Source organism: Macaca fascicularis, chromosome 12 (genome assembly GCF_037993035.2).
Source record: "Macaca fascicularis isolate 582-1 chromosome 12, T2T-MFA8v1.1".
NCBI classification, from domain to species: domain Eukaryota; kingdom Metazoa; phylum Chordata; class Mammalia; order Primates; family Cercopithecidae; genus Macaca; species Macaca fascicularis.
In genome coordinates, this window is record NC_088386.1 from 36503657 (window position 1) to 36528499 (window position 24843).

General features: G+C 35.1%; 1 protein-coding gene across 3 annotated transcripts in view; it reads right to left on the reverse strand.

The window, feature by feature from the left end:
• Positions 1-24843, reverse strand: part of LRP1B (LDL receptor related protein 1B) — a 1954889-nt gene that overhangs the window by 813686 nt on the left and 1116360 nt on the right. For all 3 annotated transcript variants that reach the window (XR_012421093.1, XM_005573071.4, XM_015433154.3), the window contains exon 11: positions 19561-19797. Coding sequence is in view for 2 of the 3 variants with exons in the window: in XM_005573071.4 (XP_005573128.4) it covers positions 19561-19797 (237 nt within the window). In the remaining variant the exon portion in view is untranslated. The remainder of the gene's footprint in view (positions 1-19560; positions 19798-24843) is intronic.

Below are 24843 nucleotides of genomic sequence, written 5' to 3' on the forward strand. Positions count from 1 at the left end.
AAGCTACAGAACCATAAAGTTTAACTTGTACATCTACAAATAATGAAACAAAGACCCAGAAAAGTAAGTTGACTCACAAAGACCCATGATTAGTTAGTAGTCACTATAGCAAGTCTTGAAATTTAACTCATGTTTTAATGTGCCTACCATACTTTGTATTCAAATTTGACCTCTAGAATTGTAAAGAAAAAATGATAAACAGAGGAAGGAGTTAAACAAAGTTTAACCCAGACGAAGTTTCCTTGGAAGAAGGAAAAGTAGGGCATGGAAGAAGGGAGGGGAATGAAGCTAGAATAAGGTTACTACAGTAAAGGATGCTTTTGGGTACAAACTTTCCAATTACAAAGACCATACATAATGAAAGTTTGCGTATTTTTTCAGATTTCTCCACTTTGATAACTTTTGGCAAATTGCTTACCCTTTGATGCACGGATTAAACTTGAACTTCAGCTTTCACAAACGAAAATACGAATAATAATCAGCTCTCTCCATATTAGGATTAAAGGAGAGAATAATAAGCAGAACAATGCCTGGCACATAATTGAATTCTCAATAAATGATACCTGTTATTTCTTACTAAAATACATTTGATGACTAACAACGTAGAGACTTAACAAATGTCCATATGAAGGGAAGTGAAATATTAAAAGAAAACATGAGGAAAGCAAGAGGAAAAAACTATCATAAGCTACATGAGAAGGACAAGACATAGCTAAACTCATTATGAAAAAATGGCTGGTATTTGAATAAAGTCTTTGGTTAACAAAATTGTATCAACATTAATTTTCTAGTTTTGATAATTGTAGTGTAGTTTTGTAAGATGTTAGAAAAGGCTGCGTCAAGGTGCAATGGACTAAATGTTTGTGTCTTCCTAAAATTCACATGTTGAAATCCTCATTCTAATGTGAAAATATTTGGGGCTAATTAATGAGGGTGGAGCCCTCATAAATGAAGTTAGTGCCCTTATAAGAAGACACCAGAGAGTTCTCTAATCCTTCTTCCTTCATGTGAGGATACAGTGGGAAGTCATCATCAGTCTGCAACCTGGAAGAGGTCCCTCACCAGAACCTGACCATGCTGGCACCCTGATCTCAGACTTCTAAGCTCCAGAATTGAGAGAAACAAATTTCTGTTGTGTGTAAGTCACCCAGTCTATGGTACTTTATTATGGCAGCCTGAATTAATTAAGACAGAGAAATATACAGAAATTCTCTGTACTATTTTGCAAATTCTTGACTAAAGTTACTTCAAAATTTATTTTTAAAAATATAATAAATTGTTTTGTAAATGCATTGCTTTTATATAATAAAAGAGGCCAAAGCAAGATGTAGCATTACCCATAAAAAAGTTTAAATATTGATATTAATAATATCTTTTATAACAATTTTGGTACAATAAGATAAACACTTCTGATTCCACAGTAAAAGTGTAAGATATTAGTGAAGAATAACTTATCCATGTAAGTGTATAGTATAAAATTATTCAAGGTAGATACGTATCTCTTAAAGAAAAAGAATTTAAAGCTGTGCAAAAAAAAAAAAAAGAGATGTTGATTCAGAAAGACTGGGAAAGTGTGTTAAGACGGGTGTATTATGTGTAGCAACTAAAAATGGTAATCTAAAGTTTTTTTATTAAAATATTACAGAAGTTTAAATAAATCAATAAAAATATGTAAGGTTTTACAAGATTCCTGAAAAATCATCAGGGATGATTATTATAAGAGGAATTTCACTAAAAAACAAAATGAGTTTTCGGATGATCAAAAAATAACAAGTTGATCTTGTTTCTTACATTAGAACAAAAAATAACAACATTTTTTAATGACTCTTACATCTTTTTAATTCATTTAATTACTGTTTTAAAAGTGATGACAACTAAATTAAAGTACCCATTCATCCATTTACTGAATGTTTGCTGTAGAGCTAATATGAGCCATGAACTGTTCTAGGCCCTAACGATCTACCACTGAGCAAAGCAAACAAAATCTCTGACCTATTGAAGCTTACATTCTGGCAGCAAGGCAACAACCAAGTGAAACATACCCAGAATAATGACAAAAGAGGAAAAGCAAGGAAAGGGAACAGAGTTGGGTCGGGTGTGGTGGTGGTAAGCCATTTTATTGGGCTGGCCAGCAGGGCTGACTGAGGAGGTGGTCTGCAGGCAAAGACATCTAGGACTTACAGAAGAGATGCATGGGGGAATCTGATAGAAGAACATTCCAGACACAGAAATATGTGCAAAAGCCCTGAGGTGGGACCATACCTAGGGTGTTCAGGGGACGACAAAGACGATATTGGAGAAGAGATACCGGGCTATACATGTTAAATAGCAGAAAAACAACTTAAATAGCATTTTCCCCCTATGAACTTAAAAGTCATTGTGTGGAACGCTTATGACGTGACTAAACCCAAAATTCTCATGAACAGTAGTGATAAGGTGGTTCCTTACTGTGACTTGTACTTAGTTTCAAGGGTTTATTTATGGGTATTGGGAGAGGCAGTCCCCTGTGGGCCTTCAGTGTCCCTGCATATTCTTGCTGAGTTTGCCAGATTGTAAGGCTTATTTCTTTTTTGACGCTGAACAATTTCTCTTGCTACTCATATAGGCAGCTAAGTCAGTCAAGGGGACCACAGGGAGACTGCTGTGTAACTGCTTGCTCCACAGGGGAGGGGAACTAGAGATCTTGCTTGTTCGCACAGTGATGGCTGCTTTCTCAGAAAGTGCTGATCTCTAGGCCCTGGGATCCACAGCTGTGGCACAACTCCCTGCTTGCTCAGCATTCATCCTGGCCCATCACGTCGCTCCCTGAGACTTGCAGGCAAGTGAGCCAGTGCAACTATCTTGATACTCCTGTGGTGAGCAATAAACTGTCCTAAGTCTCAATGTCTCATTTTCTACTTTTGGCACCTATACAGTGGTGGCAGTTTTATTCCCCACCATCCTTTATGATAGGGTTTCTCAGCTGTGGCATTACTGACATTTGGGAACTGAAGACCCTTTGTTATGGAGAACTGTCCTATGTATTGCACAATGTTTAGCAGCAAGTGCGTCTATCTACTAGATTCCAGTAGCAACTCCCTCTCTAGTTGAACCCAACGTAATTCCAGATAATATCAAATGTCCCACGGAAGACAAAATTATCTGTGTTCTATGAGGTTGGAGTTCTACCTTAAAAGTGAGTGATATTTCTCAGACTCTTTGGTTCATTTTGATTCCTCTTAAATGAATTTTCTTATCTTGAAATGAAAAGTTACTTGCAAATTTTTTTTTGGCAAAATTGCTAGGAATATTCAATTGTGTTTCTGTGGCTAGTATATATGCAGTCTCAGAATCGGTTTGGTTTCGTTGATATTCCACATATATAAAATACTTTGAAAAGAAAAATGTTAAACATGTTATGAATGGTTACAGTGACAAACATTTTGAAAATATTTGTCTCCGAATGACACATTTATATATATATATCTTTTTTATCTTGAAAAAGGGTACTTTTTGCTTTTTACCTGAAATAATAGCAAGTTAAACCTTGCAATTTGAAATTCCTCTATTTAAGACAAATTACAAATAACTTAATAGCTGAAATATCAAGGTAATTTGTTTTGATGGAAAACACGCACATTCTTCTATGATTAACGATAAAGATTTATGAAAGCTCATTTTTATAACAAAGATAAAAGTGCCAATGCTGGGGATAGGAATACATTGCTATCCGGTGCAGGCATATTTGTATAAACCAAAGAAAGGAACAGATGTGTATTAAAATATTTTACATGATTATCAACCATCACCACACATTAAATGTCCTAATATCATAACAATATATTTCTTCAAGTTATCTGAATATTGCATACTACACTACAGTAGATGCGTATTTTGATGAGAACTCTTGATTCTTTGCAATTGCATAGGAATAATAAACAGAAAATAAAAGTTAATGAATAAAGAGAAAAGGGAGTTGATAGGTGTTTAAGGAAGATCTGAGGTCATCATCATTCATTTTTTTGAGGGAGGCAAAAAGTATGAGGATACACAATATTGTTTTTCTTAGTCTATGACTGAGTCTAGAATAAACCTGGTCTGAGTTATAAGAGAATGTTTCTTAATTCCTGTAAGCTCTAAGTCCCTAACTTGAGCGAAAACCATAAACCTCCTACATTTAAGGGTTAACTTGATGATTCAGAATATGATATGAAATGTCTGGTGCATACTAGGAGCTTCATAAATGCTGCTGTTATATAGCAACAGATATTTTGTCAACACAATATGATTTACATTAGTTTAAAATACAATTTTAAGTGCTGAGACCATCAGACCATGGAATGCGTAAAAATAATCATGATTTTCCCGGAGGAGCTATATATAATGGCACATATACATATCACACACACACACACACACACACACACACACACACACACACACATGTAGAGAGAGAGAGAGAGGAAATAAAAAAAGCATAAAAACTTATATCAGAATTGAAGAGTAGTTACCTCAGATGGATATTCTATTAATTATCTACCTAATCTTTAAACTTTTTAATTCAATAGTTTACCTTTAAAATGAAACAAGAAGGCTAATTATGAGATAAAATTTGGTATTTCTCTTTTGCTTCATCTGAATTTTATAATCCTCTGGGTAGTCTCAAATCAAAATGCTATATAGGGGACTTGCCAAAATAATTAAGTATGCATAGATTACAAAAAAATTTGTTCTGAAACTATTTTTTAATAGCTGGTTAAGTAATGACTGAGTAGATAGATGTTTGTGGAGCCAGAAGAGACAACTTGTAGCACACTAGCCCCAAACAGGACACAATTTTATTCAGGAAAATAACCACACACACAATTAATGTAAGTATAAAAGGAAGAGATTCAAGTGTATGAAGATTTTGAGGAAAAGGCTTGGCAGACAAAAGACAAACTAAAATAAAACAACACCCATTTAGGACATAAGATGAAAATGTAGTAGTTTTTGTTTGTTTGTTTCTGTTTTTTTTTTTTTTTTAAGCAATCATCCATGTTTGAAGTAACCAATTTACAACTTATATTAATGTGACAAAAAACTAGTTGCATCAAAAAAAAAAAAAAAACAACCCTTGTATTTACATGGTTACCTATAATCACATTTATTTACTTTGTAATTGTTGTTGTATTTGTAATTCTCACTCAAGCTATGAATGCATATCATGTTGTACAAATTTTAAAAGATTCAAATGTGAGTGTAATAACTCATATGGCCCTCCCAAGAAGTAATCACTATAAACAGTTTATTGATCCTTCCACAAACTTTTGGATATACTTGCAAAAATAGGATCATCCTGCAAAAATATCCTTTAGCTCATTTTGTCTATTTATGAGTTTTGTTGATGTAAGTATATACAGCTCTACTTCATGGGTTTTAATGGCTACTTAATATTATTGCTAGCATAAATGCATCATGCCTTATGTGATAGACTTAATATTGTTTCCAATTTATGATTACAGATAATGTTTCTTTTTGAACATGTGTCTACTTCTATAGAATAGGTAACTAATTGTGGAATTGGTTTGAATCTTATGTACCGTTTCAATTGATAGCTATTACTAAATAATGCTTCAAAACCAATATAACAACTTACATTCTTCCTAGTCTGGGAAATATTTTCTTATGTTCTAATATCACATATTATCAATATTTCATTCTTTAATCTGATGAATTTGGTGAAAACTATTCCATTGATTTACATTTTTGTAATCAGTATGATGTTGAGTTCCTCTCCATATGCCTATTCAGAACATTTTCACCTAGTTTATCTTCCATGTTTTCCCTTGCTCATAACACATTTTTTCATAGAAATGTGTTTTCTAAAATTTTAATGCAGGTGTATATACATATATACACACACACGTGTATATATATGTATATACGTGTGTGTGTATATATATGTATATACACACATATACCTACATATATACACACACATATATATGTGCATATATACATACATATGCAGGCATATGTGTGTGTGTGTTTCACTAGGTTGTGCGTTGCATTGCTTAGAAAATGTTCTGCATCCCAATACCATTAAAAATATATATATTTCCACATACACACACAGGCATGCACATCCCCTACATGGGTGCCCCAACAAAAGATGCATCACAGTGAGGGGCCAGACAGCAACAGGGGATAGGGCTGCTTGAGAGACAGTGCTGAGGAAAATCTCCCAGGGAGGTAACGTTTGGAGTGAACCTTGAAGGGAATGATTGAATCCAGGGGGAGGCATGTACAGGACAGTAAACAGAGTGTGGTAAAGGTCCTGAGGTAGCCAGGGTTGGCATGCTGGGGTAACTGTGAGAAGAGTGTACATGAACAATGATGGAAGGGAAGGAGGGAAGGGGGCTAGGCAGAGAGGAGAATGGAGGGGAGGAACAGTAGAAAGTGAGAACAGAGAAGCAGTCAGATGCCAGATCATGCTTAGCCTTCTAGGACACGGTGAGAGCTAAGAATTTATTTTGAGTGACAGGAAGTCATTGGAAAGTTGTAAGTAGATTAACCAGACTAGATTTGAAATTAAAAAAAAAAAACACTCCCACTATTGTGTTGAGAATAAACTATAGGGGAGTATATTAGTTGTACATTGATGTGTAACAGATTGCCCCCAAATTTATTGCTTAAAGCGATAGTAAACACTTGCTATGGACTGAATGTTTCTGTCCCTCACACACACACACACACACAAAAAACCCGCGTATGGTGAAACCCTAATTAGCTTCCAATGGTCTGGTACTAGAAGGTGAGGCCTTTGGGAGGTAATTAGGGGTAGATGAGGTCATGAGAGTAATTGCCATGATGGAATTGTGTCCTTATAAGAGGAAGAGGCCAGAGCTCTTTCTTTCCACCCCATGAGAATACTGTGAGAAGGAGGCTGCCTGCAAACCAGAAAGACAGCCCTCACCAGACACTGAATCTGCTGGCACCTTGTTGATGTACCTCCTACCTCTAGAACTGTGAACAATAAATATTTTCATTTAACCCAAACAAAATCCCCACATTTCTAAATTTCATATTTTTTGAGTTTTTGAAGCTTTAGTTTGGTATGATTTTTGAGATAAAACTTTAACTTCCTCCCAAGTGAATAGACCGTTATTTCAATTCCATTCTTTGAGTGTGCTTCTAGGGGTGTAATTAAAGTAGCTGGGATGGACTGAACTGGACTCATTATTTTAAGTACAGTTAATTATTAACTTGTTTTAAAGAGTGCCTTAAGGCCTTTAAAAAAATGTCTTTTAGTTTTTATTAGGACCGTGGTGTTTCTCTTTCTCAACTCTTATATTTCAAGTTTACACCTACGGTGTTTTAAGCTATGGTTTCTGATGATCTTGTTGGTCACATTCTGGTTCAATCTGTATTCTAATTAGGAAATTCTCATTATTTATGATCACTGATGTTATATTTTTCAATTTCCCAGGACAGTTATCAATTTCTTTTTTAAAAATATCTTTTCAGTATTGTTATGGTCACAAAGTAAAGTTGAATTGTTTGCTTAACCTTATAATTAGTCCTTCGTTTCATTTATTATTTCACAGATGCATCCAATAAGAAGACAAACTCTTTGTGAACAACAACCTGATCTTTTCAAAAACTTTGCCTTCTATCTGACAGATATTTGGCAATTATATGATATTTTTGTAGGTAAATAGAAATCTTTATAAAAAAATAAGGATCAGGTTTATAGATAACCTTTAATCATATCATCCTGTACCATCTCTTTAAATAAAAGGTTTGTTCTGATAATATAACACATAAACCAACTTTTTCTTCTTGTAAAGTGAAAACTCTCACTGCTACATTCATTTTTTGGTTAAAAAAATACAAAATTTGCTTATTGGAAGTAGAAAACTCTTAAATCTTTTTGCATCAAGTAAAACGCCTTTATGTGTAAACTGTGGTTGTTTAAAGCATCACAAGGGACTCACATATATTCATGGAAGTGCTGAACTATTTTTAATTGATTCTAATGCAAAGGAAAAGGGAAAGAGAGCAGTTTTAAAAACTATTTCCATCCTGTTCCTCAAATTCTTATTTGCATTAATGAATTATAAACATCCAGAGCTCGGCTTTGCTTAAGATGCAAAAAGCCACAAAAGAATAACAGTAAGAGTAAACCCAATAATCCACAAGATCACAACTTTACTTGAATCCAAACAAAAGCTGAGGTCTCAAGACAGCAAAATGCATTGAAATGCAAAGAGTAACAGGCCTTTTGCAGGAAAAACAGAACACATAAAGTATTACTCCTTTGTCAGAGCATGGAAGAGGCGACTACCGTAATAGCAGATTTAAAAAAAAAAAGCTATAATTATAAAATATTCTTAAAACTGAGTGTGGTTTAATGTGAGAGTTTAGAATCCCTGGAAATACCCAACACAAAGAATTTTTTTCACTGAATTTACAAAAGAAAGACGGAAGGCAGAACAGGAAACCTGAGAGAGACCCCTGAGTGTCTCACAAACATGAAGCCCCATCCAATCCTGACTCTTCTCTCAAACACAGGAAAACCCCTAAACCACTGGGGAAGAGGAAGATCTTCCACCTCCCTGAAGCAAGACAGAGGTCCTGTGAAGTAGGTATAAACAAACAATCTGCCTGTAGAAAAGGAGCAGGGAACCATCTCTCCTCCAAAGGCAAAGTAAGCTGCAAAGACAAGTTATCATTGAAGCAAAAGTAAAAGGCAAAGGCCTATGTCCCTGAGGGAGGGGTAAGAAATTCCCCTGGTCTCGTACAAGCTTGTTAGTCACAGCAAGCAAGGCTAGTATATTGCTTGGAAATGGTTACAAAATGTTATTGCCACTGGTCCCAGACAAAAAGGTACAACACTCAGGGAAGAATAGGAGCAAAAGTTGTCTGACCCTAGAAGAGGGGCACAAAAATTGCTTGGACCCAAAATTCTACATTGATATAAAAAAAAAGACAATTGCTACCCTGGGGATGGGGCAGAAGATTATCTCCTGCCCCAAATCCCCCCAGATATAAGGGAGAGTTTCACTGCCAGGGGAGGAGAAGGGCCCACCTTCAAAACCCAGACACACAGGACCTAAGACCAAGACGGGAACAAGAGAAAAGAGAACCTTTTTTGCACCCACCATGAATCTTCCACTTAGCAACAGGTCACAGCATTCCACTGTTGAGAGAAGGATAAGAGCGTGAGAGAGACTTTCCAGTGAGGCAGATATGCAGAAAATATTGAAAACTGAGGGATGAATAGACATATTCCAGGTCCCACCCTAAGCACAAGGTAGCGTCTGTCCACCAAGGGAGGGATCTGAAAGCTTTGGTTCCGTAAAGGTAACTACAACAAAAACAAAACCCAAATCCAGCCTATTTGATTGGCCAAATCCTCAACACTAATAAACTGACATTAAATATGCTTTTTCTCCAGACATAAATTTTACTTATGTGAACCTCTAAAATAGGAAGGAGAGGATGGAGGGAGACTTTTCATCTCAACTCTAGTAGATGGAGCTTCTGCGGTGCCTCTATGAGGACTTTTAACTGAGCTCTCTACAGTTGATTTTTTTTTTTCCACGCATGAAACTCACATCTCAGAATGTCTCACCTCTGGCTCACACTTGAGAAAGCTAAACACATTCTATAGGATAGTAGGCAGGATAGTGTTGGCTGATTTGCACTATGACTGTACTCCCAGAGTTTATTGGGGCAAAAGGCTCACAGTAATTTTGCAGACCAAAGGTAGACCACATAGGATAGAATTCTGGCATATAGATATCTTTGATCTAGTGCAACAAGTTTGTCTAGCTGGATACAGGGATTCAAACAGTAAGAGAACGGACATTCAGAGAGGCAAAGTAACAAGCAAAAGCTTCATGTTCTTTGGCCAAAGGAAATGAAATTAAAAAGATTCAGCAGAAAGAAGACTTTTAAAAACCTTGGCAAGCACAGACACACTCAGACACACACGTGTGTGTGCACACACACATACACACACATCCATACCCCTCAAGAGAGTTCATTTCAAAAGATCTACTAGGCTCACAAAGAGGCTGAAATACAACAGGACTAGTTCAAATAAGATTCTCTTTATCTCCTTATCTCTCTTTACTACTCTTACCTCTTCCAATCAATGTTGAGAGAAGCTCAACATTGGACATCAGAAGCTAACTAGCAGGGACATACAGATATTCCACCCAAGAAAGTAAAAAGTAAAAATAATTTTAAAAAAGCTAGCAAGCTGGGAGGGGTAGGAAAATAAATACAGGGAAGAGAAACAGAGAATGCAACAAATATACCCTCCTGTCTTCTCCAGGCTAGAGGCAGCACAAATAGGAAACAAGTAAGATTCAATGATGCATTGAGTTTAGAATTTTGATTTGTATGTATATATGGTGGACTATGCATTCTAATTACCAAATTGAGGTTGCATTTCTGACTTAAAATGACTGGCAGTTCTGTCTACTACTTAGTGTAAACCAAAAGGATTGGGATTTGACCAAGTTTTGATCTGGAATGAGAAAGATTACTGAGTTAATTTTAAAGGTCAGTGGGAGGTAAAAATAAAGTTATGCTTTAGTTATGTCAGAGTCACATTTTTAAACATACTGGTTACACAATGACTATTAATACTCCCTACAATATTCCCATAATAGTTAATGTCATGGGAATTTTCTCAGCATGTATTATGGGTATTGTCCAGTTTCACAATTTCAGGTAGTGTTTCCTACTTTGGTATCCCCAAAGTAAAGTCAGTCTAGACTAATCATATCGTATTGAGAAATTTGTTTAATTAACCTAAGCAATAGTATAAATAAAGTTCGTAATAGTATTCCTAAGTGAATGAAGAATTCCTAAGGGACTTCTGAAGTAGCAACTAAGAATTCCATAATGCCAAGTATGATAAAGTAAGTGGGTTGAATGGATTTATGTTAAGTCATGCTGAATATTGGTAATTTATTTAAGTGTGTAAGAAAATTACCAATCAGAATGTTTATTAATGTAACAATTATATATATATATAAATACAACAGTCTTCACTTAACCATGGTTTTACTTTCCATGGTTTCAGTTACTCTGTCAGCCACACTCTGAAAATACTAAATGGAAAATTCCAGAATTAAACAACTCATAAGTTTTAAATTGCCTGTTGCTCTGAGTAAGATTTTGAAACCTTGCACTGTTATTTCACTCAGTCCTGGTTAGCATGGGAATCATTGCTTTATCCTGCATATCCACACTCTATGTTAACTATCTGGTATTCACTTACTGGCCACCCAGGTTGTAAGATTGACAGACCACAAGAAGAGTGAGTATAGTACAGTAAGAGCTCTTCTGAGCTCACATGTGTATATGCATATGGGTGTATTTTGCCAGACTTGCATCTAATTATAATAGAGGTCAAATTTTGTACTCTTGGGCCTATACTTTATGTAAAATTATAAAAATCACTGTTGGGGACTGTAATCCCAGCACTTTGTGAGGTTGAGGCAGGTGGATCACCTGAGCCCAGGAGTTTGCAACTCCTGTTATAACAGTATATTTTTATAATTGTTCTATTTTATTGTCATTATTATTATGAGCCTCTTACTGTGCCCATTTATAACTTAAACTTTATCATAGGTATGTGTGCATAAGAAAAAACATGGTGTATAAATAGGGTTCAACACTATCCATGGTTTTAGGTATCCACTGAGGGTTTTTGAACTTACCTACCTCCAATAAAGGGGACTACCGTAGCTGTATGGGACTTTAGAGGTTACCATGTACTCTCACCTTCTCTCTTTCAACCTTCCCAGCAATCTAACTTTATAAGATAATAGACTTCTTTACAGAAGTTTCTAGAGCTCTTTTGAGCTCACATGTGTATATGCATACAGGTGTATTTTGTGTTTGTCAATACTTGTGGATATGTACACATACCTATTTTGGGTGAACATAAATAAAAGAAAGGATGTCTTCTCCTCTGTGTTTACTAGAACCCTCTAGCCACTACAGCCAATTCCATCTTTTTGTCATTTGATAGCTCTTGTAACCCAGATTTTAATCTCATGTCTTCTTTTCAGACAAAAAATACATATATTGGTTCAAATTATTTTTCAAAGATCTCATGTAGTTCTGAAGAAATGGAAAATATGAGAAATAAATATTTACAAACTAAATGTGAAACTGAACACTGTTTTCAAGAATCAAATCTCAAGTAAATTCTATGAAAATATCTTATTCACAGTCAAGCAGAGTCAGTAAGTGCAAACAGGCTATATTCTTGACGCTCAGTGTGATAACAATATTCATTGATCTCAAGAGTTTCAAATGCTGACAAATCTCTCCTTTACAGTTTTAATTAGAATATATTGTGTGACTGACAAATGTACTAATTATTTCCTTTACTAGTTTGTCAGAGTATATATCTTAGAGTCTTAAGGCTTTTCTTCAAGAAAAAGTTCAGAGTTAAAGGCAGAAAAATAAGATTGATATTTACCTGAAATCCAATAACAAAGAGTAAAGGCTTGTTCTTAATTTAAAATGTTTTATAAGACTTTATCCTTTTTAAAGTTCATAAGAACACGCTAACGTAATTCATTAGTGTTATCTCAGCATGTTTGCTTCATTACTATGAAACTCAATCTTTATGAGAAATTCTAACAAAGATGTATAATGCTGAAGATCATTGAAATCCAAGGATAAGAGGTGACTTAAAGGTGCAGAAAATGATAATCCTACTATAAGGTCAGTGTCATTCAGGTACAGATTACATCTTGTAATCTGTTGTGTGTGCCTGCCCTAGGGTTATTTAGAGTAGAGGCTAACCTATTTCTGGAGTTCTGAAGTGGGTCTTAAGCTGGTGACTGTATGTGTGCCCATGTGTATGTGTGTGTCTGTGTGTCAGTAGTAGGATTTCTAACTAATAGAATGATAAATCAGGGAATAATTGATGGGCTATACATTTCAACCCATGATTGGAGGGACAGCTGATTACAAAATCCACAGGGCAGTTCTGAAGATGCTGGGGACAGGACTGAGCTGAAGAACAGGGCTTGGCCCTTCAATTGCCAAATAAGCAATCACATGGATATAGCACCATCCTTCCATAGTATGTGAACAAATGAACTTTAAACACATCTTTTAGAGAATATGTTTGACAGGAAGAGACTGCTTCCCATTCTTCCTGGCTATTCTTCTCTTCATAATGTCATAAAAGAGAAACCTACCTTGGATCATGTCAAACTTATTCATTACTCTCTAACTTTATAGCTCCTAAAAGTGCCTTCATTTAAAGGAAGACCTCAGCTTTCCAGGTATTTACAGGAGCTATGAAATTAAAGAGTAATGTATAATTTTGAACAGGATCCAAGTGCCCTTCTGATATTATAAGGTGGAAACATGTGCACGTGCTCCTTATGTCAATCAAATAGAACACACCTTCATACATAAGGTCAGTACATCAGCATAGCAAGTGGGGAAGAGCACTGACTCTGCCAGTTTCCTATTGTTGCTGTAACAAATTGCCGCAAACTTGGTGGCTTAAACAACATAAATTTATTCTTTGACAATTCTGAAGGTCAATATCCAGGATTGGTTTCACCGGGCTAAAGTCTGAGTGCTGGCAGAGCTGGTTCCTTCTGGGGACTCTCAGGAAGAACCCATTTCTTTGCCCTTTCCAGCTTCTAGAAGCCACTTGGCTTTCTTGGCTCAGGGACCTTTCCTTGTATTATGCCAACCTCTTGCTTCCATAGTCACAACTCCTACTTCCTCCTTTGTCCTGCCCCCCCCGCCCCTTATAAATATCCCTGTGATTACATTTAGGGTACCTCCAGATAAATCAAGATAATTTCTGATCTCAAGATCCTCAACACATGCATAGTTACAGCTGTATGGGAGGAACAAGTCCTAACGTTCTCTAGCACTGCAGGGAGTGAACATGGTTAACACTAATTTGGTACGTTTTCAAAACACTACAAAGATTCTGAATGGTCGCAACATAAAGAAATGATAAATGTTTGTGGTGATGAATAGGCTAATTTACCTGATTTGATCATTACTTGTTGTATCATGTATGTATATGTACAAGTATTACTGTGTAGCCTATAAGTATGTACAATTATTATGTGTCAACAAATTTTTTTTAAAAAAGCAGCATCTTCCTCCCACCAAAAATTCTTTCACTTAATCACACCTGCAAGTCCCCTTTTCCATACAAGGTAACAGTCAAAGGTTCTGGGGATGAAGATCTGGATATTATTTGGAGAGCATCGTTCAGCATACCACAGACTCCAAAATCAGATCACAGGAACTTGCATATCAGTATCTCTGAGACAATGTTCCAAGGATGTCTCACATTTCTGTCCACCTTGGGAAAAGAGAAGCCAAGTGCCTTAGACTCTATTTTCAAGGATGTTAATAAGGTGTCCTTCGAAGATAGAGATTACATTTCTCTCTGAAGCAAAAGGCAGGTTTGCTTATAGGTTTAGAAGATGGAGAAAATAACTTTCTGGAGCAATGAACAGGCATGCTTACTGTTAGAGAGAGAGAAAAAAAAAAGGTGTTCCCTAAGCTCCAGATTCTTCTCTTGTAACAGGTGCCATGGTATGTGCAGGTGTCACCTTTGGGTTACCCTGTGGGTAATAAAGATCAGGATCCTGAAACAAAATTATGGATATTCTGGCTATTGTTATTGATCTTAGTAACAAACTGTATTTTCTCTCAGAAGTTTCATGTCTTCTGCCAGCATCCAAGAAAGTGTAGCAGGCTAATGTTTTAGCTTGCAAACATAATAAAATCTCAGCACTTTCACAGTTCTTGACAAGTGGTATCACCTACTAGCTATGTGACTTTAAGAAATGACTTCACTTGTCTGAGTTTCAATTTCCAATTTATAAAATGGAGCTAATAATAATGCTGACCTCAGGGAGTTGTTGAGTGGATTGTACGGGACAATGAACATAAGGTGAGCAATACTGATACACAGTAAGTACTCATTAAATGTTCACTATTATTGCTGTCATTGATTTTATTATCACAAAATAAGGTGGTATAGTCTAAAATTAAAAAGACACATCTAGAGGACAAAATGTTTTGCCAAACTTGCATCTAATTATAAAAGAGGTCTAATTTTGTACTCTTGGGCCCATACTTTATGTAAAATTATAAAAATCACTGTTGGGGACTATAATCATGGCACTTTGTGAGGCTGAGGCAGGTGGATCACTTGAGCCCAGGAGTTTGCAACCAGCTAGGGCAACATGGTAAAAGGCTGTCACTACAAAAAAAAAAAAATTAGCTGAGTATGGTGGCACACACCTGTGATCCTAGCCACTCGAGAGGCTGAGGAGGGAAGATCACTTGTGGGCAGGGGGAGGAGTTTGCAGTGAGTCGTGATCACACCACTGTGCTCCAACCTGGGCAGAGTAAGACTCTGTCTCAAAAAAAAAAAAAAAAAAGAAAAGAATAACAGTTGGGAAGAACTGTACATAGAAATCTTACGTTTGCATTGTTTTACTTGCAGTATGACTTATGACTTGAAGTAGATGAATTGAATCTTAGTTCATCAATGCCACAACAAAAGCAGCAGCAAAATTATCACCCTTTTCAACCCACATTATCCCTGTATGTCTATTTTGAAAAAAAGCTTGGTAAAAAAAGGCTCTGTGTTATGTAAAACAGTGACCTCAAGTCCCCAGTTTAATTATGGGATCTATTGAAACTATAGTTTTTCTGTTAAAGCTGCAAGCATTAATAACTTTCAAATCCAGGTAAAAATGCTTTGAATTCTTTTAAGTATTTTAAAAATATGAAATGATATGAAAGGTTATTTTAACATTTCTTCTATTTAAATATCTGTGTTTGAGTAGAATTAAGGTATACAGTATAAAAACAAGTACTGAACTAGTGGAATACATGTAACAATAAATTGAATAGTAAATTATCATTTTTATATTTTTTCCTTTGTGCTAAAATTATAATTCATATTACAATGAAAAATAAATCTTGGAAAAGATACCCAAGAAGATAAAAATGCATTCAGTCTTAGAAAGGGCATCTATCTTGTTCTGTTAGAGAAAGTAACAATTATACCTGGCAAGAATGGCTAAATTCTCTAATCATTTAATCTAATTTTGCCTCCTGTTGATACTCCTTTTATTTTCTAGCACAGTACCCTACTTTAGTTTCTGTATAGCACTTATCATTATCTTATTCATTTATGTGTTTACTTGCTTATTATTTCCTTTCCGCTGTTGGATATAAGCTAAATATGAAGCTTTATCCTCTTTACTGAAGCATTCCAATCACCTAGAACAGCACCTGGCCCCGATACGGCATTCACCTTTTATTGATTGAAAAATAATAAATCAAGTAATTAAGTTTTTAAAAAGGAAGAGTATGAATTTCACAAAAATTTTGACAAAAACTTCTAGGTAGGTGAAAAAATACACGTAGTAAATATCTTGTCCTTATGGAAGTTTATCTTTAAAAAATCAGTAATATATTTTCATTTAGCAAATGAAATGAGATACAGGTAAATATAACAAATGGACAATTTCCTTTCTCATTTATTTAACTGCTGTTTTCACCCACGAGATTCCTCAAACAAAGCCAACAGTATATGCAACATTTAGGGGCTTTTCAATAAACCTCTAGGAGAGAAAAAAAATCAAAGAATGAATAAAGGTGGATTTTTTTTGGAAATGCTGTTGGTTTTTATTTCTTCAGAGGGAGAATCTGAGTTTACATAAAAGATGTCCAAGATATTTATATTTACAAACAGCAAACTCTTTATATCCTTGTACTTCAAACTATATAAATTTATCAACGTCTCAGAATTTCTATCAAACTTCTAAATCATTTGTCAAACTAAGCATTGCTTCGCAGTCTTCAGGTTCAATGGTAGACACTCTAAGTAAGTGAATACACATAGAATTTAATTTTTCTGATGCCAAGAATGACAAGTTTTCATTTGCCAAATCTAAGTCTCTGCTTTGACATGTTAATCTCATATTGTAATGTGTATCATTATTCTCTTTAATGGAAAGAAAAAAGAGAAACTAATAAAAAGATATTAAGCTGTGCCTTCTGTAGAAAGACAAAAATGTTAAATATATTTCAGGTGTGAAAATTTGCAAAATGTTCTCATAACCTTCATACTGTCAAAGCAGTGCTGGACAGATGTGCCTTGCGGTCATTGTGGCTATTAGAGTTGATCTCTGTTGTGATGGGTGGAAGGCAAAGAACCACCAATGTCCTTGATATTGTTCTCAAAGTTAGGATTATTAGCAGGAACATCAAGTCATAGTACAGGAACTGACACAATTTAAAAGGAAACCAAGAACTCTCTCTGTTACATATTTTAGTCCTTCTTGAAAATGTGTGTGTTGGCCGGGCATGGTGACTCATGCCTGTAATCCCAGCTCTTTGGGAGGCTGAGGCAGGCAGATCCCCTGAGGTCGGGGGTTTCAGTCCAACCTGGACAACATGGTGAAACCCCATCTCTAGTAAAAATACAAAAACAAGTTGGGCGTGGTGGTGCACACCTGCAATCCCAGCTACTCAGGAGGCTGAGGCAGGAGAATCACTTAACCTTCGGAGGCAGAGGTTGCCGTGAGTCGAGATTGCACCACTGCGCTCCAGCCTCGGTGACAGAGTGAGACTCTACCAAAAAATAATAATAATCATAATAATAAATGAAAGTGTCTGAGTCAAAAACAAAACAATGTAAATGTTATTTACATAGGCAGAATGTGCAATTTCATTGTCCATCTAAAACTGTCAAGACCCTATCATCTGCTATCACATTAAGAGAAAAGTAGGAAGACAGCCTCTGTCACATCTAATTTAAAGTGAAAATCTTAACTTTATTTAGCTACTCCTTCAGAATTTTAAATTATGGAGGATTTACATTGCCTTAATCAGTAAATTACAAGACAGACAAAAACAGGGATGTTTTTATTTTAGATAGAAAGTATACTTTTTCTCAGGTTTGATTTAAAGTACAGTTGTGTTGAATGAAGAATATTCTCATGCTCTCATTTCCTCTAAAAGATTGGAGAGACCTCCATTTACTACCATCCACGCTGTAAATAATTTTAGTCTATCTCTCTGCTTTTATTTTCTCACATTTTCTCATCTCAATCAAGTTCTGATTCATTCTGCACCCAACAACCAGATTGATCCTCCTAAAATATCACTTTGTTCACATTATTCTTTGACTCGAAAGCATTTCCTTTTATTCCTTTGGGATTTTTTCCAAACTCCTTCACTTACATTCCAGGCCCTTTATTTTAGCGCCTTTCACTTTCCACTCTCTTCTGACATTATTACCTGCAAAGGAAACCTCCAGTAGCTTTCCATTTAGGTCCGCCACATCCTCTTTCTAGAGATTGTGCTTTTCTTTTTTTCTCATGGAATTTCTGGTTGCAGAAACGTCTCCTCTCTCTAACATTTCTCCATTAAGATTTAGCCCAAATACCATAGCCTGCCCAAGGAGTTCTCTGAGTCTACCCACATAAAGATACCTCTTGCTTCCTGTGAATAGCCATTACACAAGTATTCTCTATTGCTCATATATATCTTTAAGACAGCTTCAAACTTATTAATTAAATGCTGCAATGCCTTTAAACTTTTTGTGTGCTTGTATCATCTCTAAAGGTAGACTACAAACCCCTTGAAGGCAGAAGTCATTCCCTAAAATTCCTTTTATCTCCTGAGATATAGCTATCATGATGTCCTTCATAAAATAAGCACACAATTAATGTTCCTCAAATCATGTATTTCTAAAATATTCAAGAAGTAAGCAGACTTTATATATGAGGAAACAGGTCCAGAATCATTTGTTAACATGCCTAAAAATGACTGGCAGCCAGTGAAGATCTGGTTTGATTTATTATTTGCAATATTTTCTACTGATACCAAAGTTAACATTGTTTTGTTACTAGATTACTTGTTCCTAAGCCAAATAATTTATAAAATACATTGATTTTATTAAAATGTACATATATCTGTTTGCATGCATATAACTTTATATATGTACCTATAAATAAAAATAGGTATAAATGTATTAAGTTTCTCTGGAGATACTGATATTCCAAGGGCAACTCTAGAAAACTTCATTTCAGTGATGTGTAAAGTAAAAAATACAATGCAAGAATTGTGAGGACAATGTGGACATTGATATTTTTCATGCATTTTGAGTGACATGATCAATAGTCTAATGAAAACCAACTGTTATGAAAGTCTCTGAAATCCTATTAAATTTTGCGTTCTACCATACAGCACTGTAAACATATCAGTGTAAACTGACATTTCCCAGAAGATGGATAATAGTTCAATTTTAATCCTGATAATATTTAGAGTATAGGAGATGACAGCAAGTGCCATTTTATAATGAAGGTTTTAATACACTGGCATATGAAAACAGAGAAACAATGTTACTGAAGACATAACATTAAAAAATATTTTTGAACCAACCAGAAGAACTTGAGTTCTGGTTAAAACCAGTCTGACACACACTGGATTTATCCTTTTAAAGTGCTTTATCTCTGAGTAGTTTGATGTTAATGTCACAGTGTCACTTACCATCTTTCAGGATGGTTTCTCGTTCTGTGCCATCTATCTTCTGCCGGCCAATTAGGAAACTGGTGGTGTCAGCAAAGTAGATGTAATTGGTTTCTGCGTGAAAATCTAAAGCACGAGGGTTTACCAGATTTTCTATGGGGATCATGTATTCATCAGCTATCTTGGTATTCAAGTCCATTCCTCTAACAATTCCTGGGCGTCCTTTCCCATAAAAGAGGAACAACTCATTCTTTGGTCCTGCAAAGGAAAGATTACAAATATAAACAACTGATGCTGCTTAATCTTCTTTACACTGTATAATGCCACCGTTTAATTAACTGGCACAATTAGTGTTTTTTAAAATCAATGCTAAAAATTAAACTCTAAAATATGCCAAATGTATCTTGTAGTTTTGATGCAAGAAGGCCAGCTAATTGCATTACTTTAATTAAAACAGAAATTACTTCTGCGAATGGGTTATAGGTAGTTAATTATCCTTTTGTCTGTAACTGTCTGGATAGCAAAAACATGACAGATCATTAGATAACTTGTAACTTGTAAAATAGGCATTTATTAAAACATCCGGCACATTTAATTTTATAACGCATTACAATCTATCTAGCATTTTCTGTCGATACTAACTGTACCATTCGTTATATTTGACAATGCTAAAATCTTTAGAAAATTTAAGACACGCCAACCCCAAGTTTGCATCTACGAATTGTCAGAGGTAAACAAAGAATCATATAATATCACTAACTTGCTTGTGAATATATTACAGTTGCCTGAACATGTGACTTATTCTTTTAGAAATGAAATTAAATACCAGTTATAGCATCCCTTTTTCTTCAAATTTTAATTAGAATGTTAGAGGCTGATGCTGTCTGACAGTAACTCTGATGAACAACACAGGCCTTATCAAAAACAAAAGAAAAATGAAAACCCCAAACAAAAAACTGTCTCCTGAGTTTAAAATGTCAGCATCAAAGTAGCTCTTTCTATAGAGTGAATTCCCTGTTTTGGACTTCTATATAAAAATATACACAAGATTCTCCAATTACCGGGGCATCTTATGCTTGGTTTACTGTATATAATTTTACAGGAAATAATTTTTATATAAAAGGAAAAACATACTGAGGTTTATTAATAAAACTGAAGATACAAAAGACTCAGCTGTATTTGGATAACCACACAATAATTAATATTGATAATAAGGTAAAATAATATTAAAATTGGAAAATAATAAAAATAAGCAATTATTTATACACCTAAAAATACAAAGTATATTAACATTTACATTTATTTTCTTGTGTTTTTTAAATTAGTGTAATTGAATATTAAATATATATAAAAGAATGTCGATAACTTAAAAAAAAAATTTACTTAAAGTTCTGGGATACATGTGCAGAGTGTGCGGGTTTGTTACATAGATAGTATCCATATGCCATGGTGGTTTGCTGCACCCATCAACCGGTCATCTAGGTTTTAAGTCCCACATGCAACTGGCATTTGTCCTAATGCTCTCCCTCCCCTTGCCCCTCATCCCTGACAGGCCCCGTTGTGTGTTGTTCCCCTCCCTGTGTCTATGTGTTCTCGTTGTTCAACTCCCACTTATAAGTGAGAACGTGCAGGGTTTGGTTACACCTTACACCTTATACAAAAATTAACTCAAGATGGATTAAAGACTTAAATGTAAACCAAAACCATAAAAATCCTAGAAGAAAAACTAGGGAATACCATTCATGACATAGGCATGGGCAACGACTTCATGACTAAAACACCAACAGGAATTGCAACAAAAGCCAAAGTTGACAAATGGGATCTAACTTAACCAAAGAGCTTCTGCACAGCAAAAGTTACTAGCATCAGAGTGAAGGGGCAACCTACAGAATGGGAGAAAAGTTTTGCAATCTACCCATTTGACAAAGGAGTAATAATCAGAATCTACAAGGAACTTAAACACATTCACAAGAAAAAAAAAATCAAAAAGTAGGCAAGGGATATGAACAGACACTTCTCAAAAGAAGACATTTATATGGCCAACAATCACGAATAAAAGCTCAACATCACTGGTCACTAGAGAAATGCAAATCAAAACCACAATGGGATACCATTTCACACCAGTCAAAATGGCAATGATTAAAAAGTCAGGAAACAACAGTTGCTGGCAAGGTTGTGGAGAAATAGAAAAGCTTTTACACTGTTGGTGGGAATGTAAATTAGTTCAACTATTCTGAAAATAGTTCAACCTTTCTGAATCACCACAGTGTGGCGATTCCTCAAGCATATAGAATCAGAAATACCGTTTTACTCAGCAATCCCATAACTGGGTATATACCCAAAGGATTATAAATCATTGTACTATAAAGATACATGCACATGTATGTTTACTGTAGCACTATTTAAATAGCAAAGACCTGGAACCAACACAAATGCCCATGAACGAGAGACTGGGTAAAGAAAATGTGGCACATACACACCATGGAATACTATGCAGCCATAAAAAAGAATGAGATCATGTCCTTTGCAGGGATATGGATGAAGCTGGAAGCCATCATTCTCAGCAAACTAGTACAGGAACTGATAACATATTTTAATATATAAATAATAAAAATAAAACAAATTCCAGGTACCTAGCACAAACGTGAAGAATATTTCCAGTACACTGGAAGACATAAATGTGCCCAAACTCACTCTCGTCCAACTCAGAAAGAGTCGATATCCTGATTGTTGTGTTTATTATGTATTTTTAAAAGAGTTTTAACACATACGTGGTGTATTTCCCAGCAGCAGATTGTTTAATTCTGCATGTTTGAATTGCATGTGTGAATCTTGTGATTAAACTTATTTTTTATTATACTCTTGATATTCATCCATTCTTCTTGTAATCAGAGTTTACTCATTTTCACTGCTGTATAACATTCCTTTGTATGACTATTTCATATTTAATGTATGTAGGTACTTTTTAAATGTATATTTACTTATATCAAAGTAGACACTCAATTTTATATTCTGCTCTTATTAATTTTAGAATCAAGATTATTATCTATATTGAACCATTATCTTAAACCAAGCCTTGTTTCTGTTTGACATATAATAATTTACCAACTAATTTTCCAAATAGTTTTCTGTTTTCATCATTATAATCATGATATAAGCATTTTTTTTTTCAATTTAGCATTTCACACATTTTCTTAGATGAAATTACGGAGCAAAGTACATTAACATCCTTGTCTTCATTGCCCTCATAGCCTTGCAGTGTCTACCCGATGTCAAGGGCATTTTCTTTTAAAATAATACTTTATGTTATTTTAAAGTATATTGATACATTTGAAAATCATTAACATTTTAAAGTATTTTCTATCCACATTAGATACATATATACTTCTATATTTTTCAAAAATTGGGATATTGTATATAAATTCTTTTCACTGTAATGACTTTTTGTCAAGCCATTAAAAAGTCTTCAAAAACATTTCTTTCAATGGCAGCATAAGATTCCTTACTAGAGAAGTAACATAATATAGTCAGCTGCTTACCTATTGTTGGACAGCTATATTGTTTCTGAGTTGCTGTTATTATAAATACATTTAATTTCCTTAATCAAAAGTAAAGAATTATAACTTGTTTAATTATGTTGTCAGTTTTGTGATCATTATACTTATTAGCAAATGTCTTACCAATTGTGATATCAATTTCTAATTATATTAGCAATACATAGGAATCCTGGTTTTATAGCACCCATTTTGCTAAAATCTCAGCTCGTTGCAACCTCTGCCTCCTGGGCTTAAGCTATCCTCCTACTTCAGCCTCTTAAGTAGCTGGGACTACAGGAGTGTGCCACCATGCCTGTCTAACGTTTATAGATTTTTAGAGACTAGGTTTTGCAATGTTGCCCAGGCTCTTATTGAAATCCTGCGCTCAAGTGATGCACCTGCCTCAGCCTCCCAAAGTGCTGAAATCACAGGCCTCTGCCACAACACTCGCCCTTGGTTTTACTTCTAATGGATGTCTTAATTGGTAATTGGTAAACCTAGAACTTCATTAATGTAATATGTGTGATTGTTTGTGTGTGTATATAGGTATGTATGTTTTAAATAAGAATAGTAATGATTTTCCCCATTATTTTCATTGGTCATTTCCTAGGTATTCTTTAATACCTACTTAAGTCTCTTCTAGTGTGTCGTCTTGTACTATAGACAATTGAATACTAAAAAATACATTTCACAGACACTCATATAGCCAAAGGTAGTGGATTTTATTTGACTACCTAAAATGAGATATGCTAGCTCAAGTTTAGAACATGAAAGTGAGGCAAAGGTCCCCTTTTTGCCGCCTCTGATGGAGACATTGAATTTTTCCACAGCAGGCTTCTTCCATTCCATATCAAGATGTGAGGAACAGGGTGTTTCTCCTTTCCTCCTCTTTTTTATTTTTTTCCCGTTAGGGGCTATCAGATGTGACTTAACTCTGCATCCGATAGTTTTGGTGCCAGCTTTCTAATCCCTGGATCTCAGCTAAATGGTATGTTTTTAAAGTTAACATTTTCATTTATGACTTCCTGATGCTCTAGCTTCTGAGTATGGTAGATGTTCCAGCTTTCAGCTGGAATGTTTGGGGGGGATGTTCCAAAGACCCAGTAGTCTAGAAGCTACTGGTCCAGGTTTTTAAATGATTTTGTAGGCACCTACTTGCATTAAATCTCTTGTTGCTCCAAATAGCTGGAATTATTTCTGATGAGTATTAATGTACTCCAGGTGATATACTACATTAGAGATGATTGAATAATATGCAATTCTGATCTTACATTTTTCCTCCAATGTGTGTATGTATGTATGCACATATGCTTGTGTGTATATATATATGTGTGTGTGTGTGTGTGTGTGTATGTGTGATTATATCTCCCAAGTGGCATACAGATCAATTTTAAAATCATACACTACATATACACACATGCACCCACACACAAAACTTCTTTTATCGTGAGGCTTCAAACTCAGTGCCCTCAATTATCCAGAAGGCCTAGGAACATGAGACCTGTTACCTTCACACTTCCAGTATTTAACACAAAATCAGGAATACAAATAAAAAATGTAAACGAAGTACAAAAATACATACATGTTAACATAGTTTAGCCTCTTTGATTCTTCATTTTAAACTATATATTCTATTAGTAGCTCTAACCATTTAGACTTAAAATTCTAACACATTTAGAGATCTAATTTCACAGTCCTCAGTAAGCACATGACCAGAGAGTGGAAGAGATGACAGGATTGTGACCAGAGAGAGAGGACTGACAGAAAT